Consider the following 9,015-nt stretch of genomic DNA (forward strand, 5'->3'; position numbering starts at 1 on the left):
GGGGGGGGGGGGGGATGTCCTTGAAGTGCGAGGGGGGAGAAGCAGGGTTCAAATCCTCAGTATTAAGAGGGCAGCCCCACAGATCCCCGTAGTGGTTTGGAGGGCAGTGTCCCCTCCCAAGGCTTGGCTTTTAGGATGGGGGTGTCCCCAGAGTGCTGGGTGTGCCGGTTCCCAGGGGTAGTGGCAGCCCTGGCACCCTGCCTGCGGGCGGGGAGGGGACAGGGGAGGGGACAGGGGAGGGCACTGGGGGGTGGACGGGTCTCGGCCCCTCCGCCCATGTCCGTGTCCCTGTCCGTGTCCCCGCGGAGCCGGCACTGGTGCCACCATGGTGGTGACGTTGGGTTACTGGGACATCCGGGGGGTGAGTGGGGAAAGGGGAGAGGGTGTTCGGCACTCTGCGTGGGGAAAGGGGGGCACAGGAGTGCGGGGGGTGGCAGGGTGGGTGGGGGGTGTTGGGGGGGTGCCGAAGGTGGGTGCTGTGTCCCCCCCAGCTGGCCCACGCCGTCCGCCTGCTGCTGGAGTACACGGAGACCCCCTGCCAGGAGAGGCGGTACCGGCCCGGCGCAGGTGAGGGTCCCCCCCATGTGTTAACCCCCCCCATTTGTTATCCCCTCCCCATGTCGTCCCTCCCCCCCCGTTTCGTGCAGCCTCAGCCCCATCAAATTCGAAGGAATTTTCCGTGTGGGCAGAAGAGCAGAACCCCCCCCAGCTGTCCCCCCCCGCCTCCTGCCAAACATGGGGGGCACTTCCGCTCCCCCCAACACCCTGCCCCCCCTCCCTGCACCTTGGTCCCTGCTCAGTGTCTGTCATTTGTTCCCGGGGTGTTCCGGGGGGGGGGGCCACGTGTGGCAGCTCCTGGGGAAGTGTTGGGACCCCCCCCACAGTGTTCCATTCCCCCCCTCCTCACTTGAATTTCCTGTGGGTGCAATAAGTGGGGCCGTGGGGGGGCTTGGGGGAGCTTCCCTCCCCAAATCTCTCTCCACTCCCAGCCCCCACAAATTTGCTGTGGGTCAATGGGTGAGGAAAGGGGTCCAGGGATTTTCCCCCCCCGCCCCCCCATTAGTTTCTCTGCCCTCCCCTATGAATCTACTTGCGTGGGGACAGATGGGGGATCCACAGAGCTGCCCCCAGAAATCTCTCTGCCCCCCCCCTCTGCTTTCTCTCCAAAGCCCCTGACTTTGATCACAGCGATTGGACCAACGAGAAGGAGAAACTGGGCCTCGACTTCCCCAACGTACGTGATGGATGAGGAATGGGGGGGGGCGAGATTGGGAAGGGGTTAGGGGACACACCACAGCTGACACCCCCCCCCCCCAATTAATTCTCTCCCCCCCCAGCTCCCCTATCTGATCGATGGCCCCACCAAGCTGACACAGAGCAATGCCATCCTGCGCTACATCGCCCGCAAGCACGGGATGGGTGAGTGGGGAATGGGGTATGGGGGGGTCCCAGCAACAAGGGGGGATCCCTGGGCTTGGGAGGGGTGGCTGATGTCTCCCCACCACCCCACAGTTGGTGAAACAGAGGAGGAGATCCTCCGTGTGGACATGCTGGAGAACCAGATCATGGATTTGCGGATGAGCTTTGCCCGGCTCTGCTACAGCCCCGACTTCGTGAGTACCTCCAGGGGAGGGGGGACAGGGACAGACTGCAGTCAGGGGGTGACACCCCTGGGTGATGGGGGTGTCCGGGGGGTTGCAGCTCCCAGCTCAGCTCTGTCCCCCCCCGCTGTAGGAGAAGCTGAAGGCGGCGTTCCTGGAGCAGCTGCCTGGGAAGCTGCGGGAGCTGTCCCGGTTCCTGGGCTCCCGGCTCTGGTTTGCTGGGCAGAAGGTAGTGGGGGCTGGGAGGGGGAGGTTTGGGGAGGTGTCCCCGTGCCCTATGGGTGCTGATCCCTTCCCTCTGCACCCGCCTCCTGCCCAGCTCACCTTCGTGGACTTTGTGGCATACGACGTTCTGGACCAGTTCCGCATGTTCGTGCCCCAGTGCCCCGAGCTGGGGGGGAACCTGGGGCAGTTCCTGCAGCGCTTCGAGGTGAGCGGGACCGCGGGGGCACTGTCCCTGCTGTCACCAGCCCTCACACCCCGCTGTCCCCGTCCCCCTCCCCTAATCAATGGTGTCCCCTTTGCCGTCACCATCTGTGTCGTACCGGTGTCCCTGTCCCCTGGTGTCCCCATCCCTGTCACCCTGACATCTCATCCCCTATACCCCAGAGTCCCCAGTCTTGTCCCCATGCCCAGCACCTTTGTGTCGCATGCGTGACATCCCTGTGTCCCCATCCCTGACACCCTGGTGTCCCCAGTCCCAAAACCCTGGAGTCCCCATCGCCATCCCTGCCCCCCTCGGTGTCCCCCTTCCTGAACCCCCCCCCCCCGTTATCCCTGTTCTCCCCCCACCCCCCAGGCTCTGGAGAAGATCTCTGCCTACATGCACTCGGGGCGCTTCATGAAGACCCCTATTTTCTGGTACACAGCAAAGTGGAGCAACACCAAGGAGTGAGGGGGGGGGGTCGTCCCCTCCTGCACCCCCACTCCCCCCCATTCCCCTCCCCTACAGAATAAATCATGGGGGAGGGGGCTGCCCCTTGTCCTGATGCCGTGTGGCATGCATCGAGGTGCTGTGGGGCGGTGGGGAAAGGTGGGGGTCATGAGGACTCCCTAATTTCCTGGGGAGAGGGGGGCTGTGGAGGACTTTCTGCTCTTGGGGAAGGGGTTGGGGGGGTCTCTCTTTTCTTGCAATAGTTGTGGATGTTCCCCTGGTATTGGGGGGGGATTGTAGGAGTCTACTTGATCCTGGGGGGGGGGGCTGTGGGGTTCTGGGAGTGCTGTGGTGTGTGCCAGGGGGCGTGGGGGCAGCGCTGAGGGTGGAGGTGATGGGACCCCCCGCGGGGGGGGTCGGGGTGCTGCTGGTTCTGGAGGGGGCTCCATGTGTTGCCCAGCGGGGGGGTCTTGGCCGGGGGTACCCTGGGTGGTCAGAGGGGGTCTGGTGGCACCCGGAGGGTAGCAGCTGTCTGGAGCTGCTGGTGGCGGGGGAGTCGGGGGGTGTCAGGCATGTGTCGGGGACATCGGACAGGTTGGGAGTGGCCCCGGGTGGCCCGGGACAGCCTGGCTGTCACCGCTGCCGTCAGCATCCCCGGTGCCACCGGTACCACCCTGTCCCTGGGGGGGACAAATAAACATTTAATAAAACTGCTCAGATTTTGGTGGGGCGGGGAGGGGGGCGGAGTATCGCAGCCCCAAAAGGAAACTGAGTCAGCAAGAGAGTGGCCTCACAGAGGGGGGTGCGAGAGGGAAGCATTCAGGATAAATGGGACCCTCATGAATCTTGGGAAGGGTGTAATGGGGGGCACCCACGACCACCAGGATAAAGGGGACCCCCATGAAGCTTGGGGGGGGGTTCGGGGGGAAAACTCGGGACACCCCGGGTTAAGGGGGATTCTCAACACAAACGGGGGGGGGGGCTCACCCCCACCGAGAATGGGGGAGGCGGGGTACCGCGCTTTTCCAGCCGCACCCAGGCCCGTGTCCCTTTAAGAGCCTCCCCCGGCCCCCGCCTCCCTTTAAGCTCCGCCCCCGGGGAAGTGGGGGGGTGTGGGTGTCACGCGGAACGAGGTGGGGGGGGGGACACATCCATCGGCGCGCGCGGCCATGGCGGTGTTGGGATACTGGGACATCCGCGGTGTGAGTGGGCTGGGGGGGCTGCACCCTCCCCTTCCCCTTCCCCCCCCCGGGAGGGTCTTCTCCGGGGGGAGACCCTTCCCCCGGCCCCCCCTTTGCAACCCCGCTCTACATGGGGGTCCTTGTGATCTTGGTGGGGGGGGGGCTGCGGGGGTCTCTTCTACTCTCCGGGGGTGTTGTGGGGGTCCCTTTGGTCTTGGGGGGGGGTTCGGGGGTCCCACTGCACTTGGGGGGCTGCGAGGGTCACTCTGCTCTGTGGGGGAGGCTTCGGGGATCGCACTACACTTGGGAGGGTTGCGGGGGGTCCCACTGCACTTCGGGGGCTGTGGGGGTCCCTTTTATCTTGGGGGGGTTTTGTGGAGGTTCCCTTTTTCTTACGGGGGAGCTTATGGGCGTCCACGTGCTTTTTTTGTGTGTGTGTGTGTGGGGGCGGCGGTTGTGGGAATCCTCTTGATCTTGGGGGAGTCTGCAGGGATCCCCTTGGTCTTCTTTTGGGGGGGCTACGGGGGTCCCCCTGCACTTGTGGGGTGGGAGCATTACTTTTGGGGGGGCACCCGGTGGGCTCAGGAGGAAGGGGGGGTGACCGGGGAGGGTGCAGTTTCCCTCTCCTCTGCCTCACTTTCCCCATGGAAGGGTTGGGGGTCAGTTTTGAGGTTCGGGGGGGTCTCACTGCCCTGTGCCCCCCCAGCTGGCCCATGCCATTCGCCTGCTCCTGGAGTACACAGAGACCCCCTATGAGGACAAACTCTACAGCTGTGGGGAAGGTGAGGGGGGTCCAGGGGGTTCCCTACACCCACCCACAAGCTCTCTGTCTTTTTGGGGGGGTGGGGGGCATGGAGTCACCCAACACCCCCTCAACCCCCCCCCCCTTTCTTCCTTCCAGCTCCTGACTATGACAAGAGCCAATGGATCAACGAGAAGGAGAAACTGGGGTTGGACTTCCCCAACGTAGGTGGTCTTGAGTTGGGGGGGGGGGAACCGGGGGTGACGATGGGGTGGGGACCCTGGTGGCCTCATGCCCTGGTGTCCCCATGCCTCCTTGTCCCCCCCCCCAGCTCCCTTACTTCATCGATGGCCCCACCAAGCTGACACAGAGCAATGCCATCCTGCGCTACATCGCCCGCAAGCACGGGATGGGTGAGTGGGGGGGGGCGGTCAGGGGGGCTTGGGGTGGGGGGGGGCTTGGAGTAGGGATGGGCATGGGGAGAGCTTGGGGTGGGGATGGCCTTGGGCTTAGGATGGGCTTGGACTTGGAGTAGGGGTGGGCATGGCGAAGGCTTGGGGCAAGCTTGGGCTGGTGTAGTAGGGGGGGGCTTAGAGCAGTGGGCTTGGAGTTGGAATAGAGCAGGGTTTGACATGAGTTTGGAGTTGGGGGACCCCCCCCCCCCCTCTCGGCACTGGTGTCCCCCCACTCCCAGCTGGTGAGACAGAGGAGGAGATCCTGCGTGTGGACATGCTGGAGAACCAGATCATGGATTTCCGGATGAGCCTGGTGATGGTCTGCTACAACCCTGACTTTGTGAGTGTCCCCGTGCTCTGGGTTCTGTCACCATCGGGGTCACCCCATCAAGGGTGACAGAATTATTGAGGCTGGAAAAGACCTCTGAGACCATTGAGTACAGATGGTCCCTGGGGGGGTGTGGGGAACCCAAGGTGCCCACCCCCACCCTTCTCCCCCTCTCTCCTGCAGGAGAAGCTCAAGCCGGGCTACCTGGAGCAGCTGCCAGGCAAGCTGAAGCTCTTCTCCAACTTCTTGGGGGACAGAAAATGGTTTGCGGGGGAGAAGGTACAATTGGGGGGCCCTGGGAGAAGGGTTTTGTCCCTATGGTGGTCTTCCCTGATATCTCCCCTCTGCTCCTTGTCCTCAGTTGACCTTCGTGGACTTCCTCATGTTTGATGTGCTGGAGCAGAACCGAATCTTTGAGCCCAAGTGCCTGGAGCCCTTCAAGAACCTCAAGGACTTCATGGACCGCTTTGGGGTGAGCCCCACACCCCCTGAGGGGAGGACCCCGGGGTGAGGGGGTGGATATCTCCCTCACCTCCCCCTTTGCCCCCCCAGGCCCTGGAGAAGGTAGCTGCCTACATGAAGTCCAACCGCTTCCTGAAGATGCCCATCAACAACAAGATGGCCAAGTGGGGCAATAAAAAGGAGTAGGGGTCTAGTGTGGGGTGAGGGGGACCTGGGGGGGTGGGGTTCTGTCCTGATGGCACCCCCAGAATGGAGTGGGGGGTCTTGACCTGATGACACCCCCCCTGATGACCAGCATAGGGTGGGTGGGGTGGGCATCACCAGTGTGAAGCCCCCCAAGACAATAAAGTGCTTCAGAGGTGGCATCTGAGTGCTGGGGGAGCTCTGAGGGTGGTGAGGAGGGGGCCATGGCCACCACCCCCTTGGCTGATGGCTCTGTTCCCATGTCCCCTTGCTGCTGCCATCACCCCCCAGGACAGGGTGATGCCCCTGTCCCCCCAAGGAGAGGGTGGGCAGGATGGGGACCTAAAGGTGTCCCTTGGTCTGGGGGTGGCACATTGTGTCCCCCTTCCTCCCGTGTTCCCCTCCCTGCCCCACGGCTGACACAGGGACTGGGATGTCCCTGTCCCCCTCCAGTGCTGTCACTCTCTTTATTTTCCATGCCTCTCATTTTACACCTGGGGTACCCACATTTCCCCCTGCCTGCCCCCCCATTTCACCATGGGGGAGGGTTCCCCAGCAGCTCATCTCCCCAGGGAGGGGCGTGGGGTCCCCAAAAATTGTCCAGTGCTGTAGTGGGGGGGTTCCAGAAGTCAGCAGTGACTTTGGAAGGGATGGGTCACCCCCAAGGAGCATCTCTCCATCTGGGAGGGGCAGGATAGGGGTGTCGGAGGGGTGTTCCCTAAAAACCATCCCTCCCCCCCACCCTGAGTCCTGCAGTATTGGGGGGGAACAGTTTGGGGTCAAAGTCTTCAGTCCCTGGGGCCCATCTGCAGAGAAAGAGGGAGGAGAAAGGGTTAAGGGGGGGGGATATTAATGGGGGGCGGGTGTTTTGTTTTTTTTGGGGGGAGGGTTGCTCACCCCGAGGGAGGTCCTGACTGAGGAGAGCTTGAAGAGGACCCTCCGCCACTCCTCGGGGCAGATGGCTCTCAGGTCCTCGGGGCTCAGCTCCAGGAGCTGGTGACCCCTCAGCACCCCCAGACACCGCACGGTGCTGCCGGACAGACAGAGAGACAGGGAGGGTCAGCAGGGCTTGTGCCCCCCCTGTCCTGAAATGAAATCGGGGTTTGGGGAGGGGGGGGGTTGTTCCCTTACATCCGTGAGAAGCCTTTGTCCTTCAGCCAGGCTGTCACCTCCGTGGGTGAGGAGTCGGGGTGCAGGTTGGGGGGGCTTTCCTGGAGGGGGGGGGACAAGGGGTGGGCCCCTGCCACCCTCTCCCGCTGCTGGGGGTGTAGGGAAGGGTGGGGAAGAGGGGGACGCACCTGGCTGGGGCCCTCCTCGGGTCCCCCCAGGGGCTCCAGGATGTTACTGGGGACGTAACCCTTGTCCCCCTGCCTGTCCTGCACCAGCCACCACTTCTTCCTCTGGTCCAAGACCTAAGGATGGTGACGGGGGGGGGGGGGGGCAGTCCTGCTGTGCCCCCCTTCCTCTTCCAGACCCTCGCAGGACCAGAATCCCCACCCCCCAGGTTGGTACCTGCAGCTCATCCCCCATCCTGACGCTCAGCTCCTGAGGGTTCCTGCCCTGAAACTCATAGAGGGCTCGGACCACCGGGCTGGGGGTGGCTCTAGAGGTGACAAGAGGGGGACACATGGGACATAAGCATCCATCCGGGTCGGGGAAGGCTCCTACCCTACTCCCCAGTAGCGCTTACCTGTGCTCAGGGAAGTCCCTGGGGCCGGTGGGCATCCACTGCAGGGACACAGCGGGTTGGGGGGGGGGTTAAAACTGAGCTGGGGAAACTGAGGCAGGATGTGGGGTGTCCTCCCCACCCCTTCCACCTCCCCTGTGCCATACCTGGTCCCGTGGAAGGGGGGGTGACCACCCCTCTGAGAAAACGGGGACATCGTGGGGCACTGTCTGGGTGTTGTACTCTGCCCTGCAATGAGGGGGGGAGGGGGCAAAGTCAAGGGGGGTGATTTGACTCCCCCCCTCCCCAAAGGCCAAACCCGCTCCCCTTAGTGTCCAGGGGGGGGACAGGTCCCACCTGGTGGTGTTCCAGGCCATGCCCAGGGACTTCCAGAGCTCATAGTCAGGCTGGGGCAGGCTCTCCTCCAGCATCTCCACCGCCTCTGGCACCAGTGTGGGGGTCCCCACCGCCCGGGCCAGGTGGGGGTCGGGGCAGTGCTCCAGGGCCTGTTCCAGGGGTGGAGGAAAGGGGGTGATGTGATGGAGCAGCACCCCCACCTCTGCTCCTCAGGATTGGGGGTGCTGTGTGTGAGGTCATCCCACCGCTTGCCTCAGTTTCCCCACTTTGCTCTGAACCCACGCCCCCAGGGGGCGGGAGGGGGCTGAGGACATCGTGCCTCCTGCCTCAGTTTCCCCACCTCGCAGTGGGGGGGAGGAGGGGATGAGGGCCTCTTTTGGGAGCACTCACGAAGGACAGGGCCACGAAGATGAGGCGCAGCAGCTCGCGGGGGGTCTGGCTGCTGGAAATGCTGTTGGGTCCTTCCCTGGGGGGGAACAGAAAAGGGTGTCCCCAGGTGCCCTCCCCCATTCCCCTCTCCCCTCGCAGCTTCCCCTTGTCCCCTCTGCTGTCCCCCCTTTTCCCCACACATCCCCCACTGACCCAAGTGTCCTCCTTGCCCCCCCTTTGTCCCACCTTTTGTGCCCCCCCTTTTTGTCTCCCATTCCCCTCTTCTTCCCCCCCTTTCACCCTCCTCATTTTGTCCCCCCCTTTTTGCCCCCTTTCCTTTGACCCCTCCCCCTTTCCTTTGACCCCTCCCCCCCGTTTTTCTCCCCCCGTTTTTCTCCCCCTCTTTTTCTCCCCCCTTTTTTCTCCTCCCCTTTCTCCCCTCTTTTTCTCCTCCCCCCCCTCCCCTTTTCTCCTCCTCCCCTCCTCTTTTCTCCCCCCCCCTCCCCTTTTTGTCCCCCCTTCCTTTTTTTGTCCCACCCTTCCCTTTTTGTTCCCCCCCTCCCCTGTTTGTTGTTCCCCACCATTTCCTCCCTCAGCACCTACCAGGAGGTTCAGTCCCTGTTTCACCTTCTGGAAGAACTCCAGGAATTCCTCCCTGGGGGCAGATCTGGAGAGGCAGAGGTGGAGGGGAGGATGCTGGCACCGGGATCAAACCACCTCCCCCACAAAAAAACCATGAAACCCCCCCAGGGTCCCCTCCCTCACCCCCTTTTTTTTTCTTCTTTTTCAGGTCGGTA

General features: G+C 63.4%; 3 protein-coding genes across 5 annotated transcripts; 2 read left to right on the top strand and 1 right to left on the bottom strand.

Moving 5' to 3' along the window:
- Positions 1-234: 234 nt before the first annotated feature.
- Positions 235-2,590, top strand: LOC139807462 (glutathione S-transferase 2-like). Of its 2 annotated transcripts, XM_071768476.1 has the most exons (8): positions 235-361; positions 492-567; positions 1,170-1,234; positions 1,338-1,419; positions 1,513-1,613; positions 1,735-1,830; positions 1,921-2,031; positions 2,401-2,590. In XM_071768476.1, exons 1-8 carry the CDS (start codon positions 326-328, stop codon positions 2,494-2,496), a joined length of 663 nt encoding a protein of 220 aa, XP_071624577.1. In that variant the 5' UTR covers positions 235-325; the 3' UTR covers positions 2,497-2,590. The 2 variants fall into 2 exon arrangements, with proteins under 2 accessions (XP_071624577.1, XP_071624578.1); XM_071768477.1 differs by lacking the exon at positions 1,513-1,613.
- A 1,003-nt stretch (positions 2,591-3,593) lies between these two features.
- On the top strand, positions 3,594-6,307 carry LOC139807453 (glutathione S-transferase Mu 3-like). The gene is made up of 8 exons (XM_071768465.1): positions 3,594-3,677; positions 4,363-4,438; positions 4,558-4,622; positions 4,730-4,811; positions 5,093-5,193; positions 5,365-5,460; positions 5,543-5,653; positions 5,734-6,307. The coding sequence occupies exons 1-8, from the start codon at positions 3,645-3,647 to the stop codon at positions 5,827-5,829; spliced, it is 660 nt and encodes a 219-aa protein (XP_071624566.1). The 5' UTR covers positions 3,594-3,644; the 3' UTR covers positions 5,830-6,307.
- On the bottom strand, positions 6,280-8,899 carry EPS8L3 (EPS8 signaling adaptor L3). Of its 2 annotated transcripts, XM_071768463.1 has the most exons (10): positions 8,822-8,899; positions 8,240-8,315; positions 7,850-7,998; positions 7,660-7,741; positions 7,517-7,554; positions 7,339-7,429; positions 7,125-7,238; positions 6,958-7,037; positions 6,724-6,856; positions 6,280-6,632 (listed from the first exon to the last, which is right to left on the bottom strand). In XM_071768463.1, the coding sequence occupies exons 3-10, from the start codon at positions 7,921-7,923 to the stop codon at positions 6,615-6,617; spliced, it is 630 nt and encodes a 209-aa protein (XP_071624564.1). In that variant the 5' UTR covers positions 7,924-7,998; positions 8,240-8,315; positions 8,822-8,899; the 3' UTR covers positions 6,280-6,614. The 2 variants fall into 2 exon arrangements, with proteins under 2 accessions (XP_071624564.1, XP_071624563.1); XM_071768462.1 differs by having other exon boundaries at positions 6,958-7,238.
- Between the last annotated feature and the right edge of the window lie 116 nt (positions 8,900-9,015).

The sequence above is a fragment of the Heliangelus exortis genome, chromosome 25, assembly GCF_036169615.1.
Source record: "Heliangelus exortis chromosome 25, bHelExo1.hap1, whole genome shotgun sequence".
Classification (NCBI taxonomy): domain Eukaryota; kingdom Metazoa; phylum Chordata; class Aves; order Apodiformes; family Trochilidae; genus Heliangelus; species Heliangelus exortis.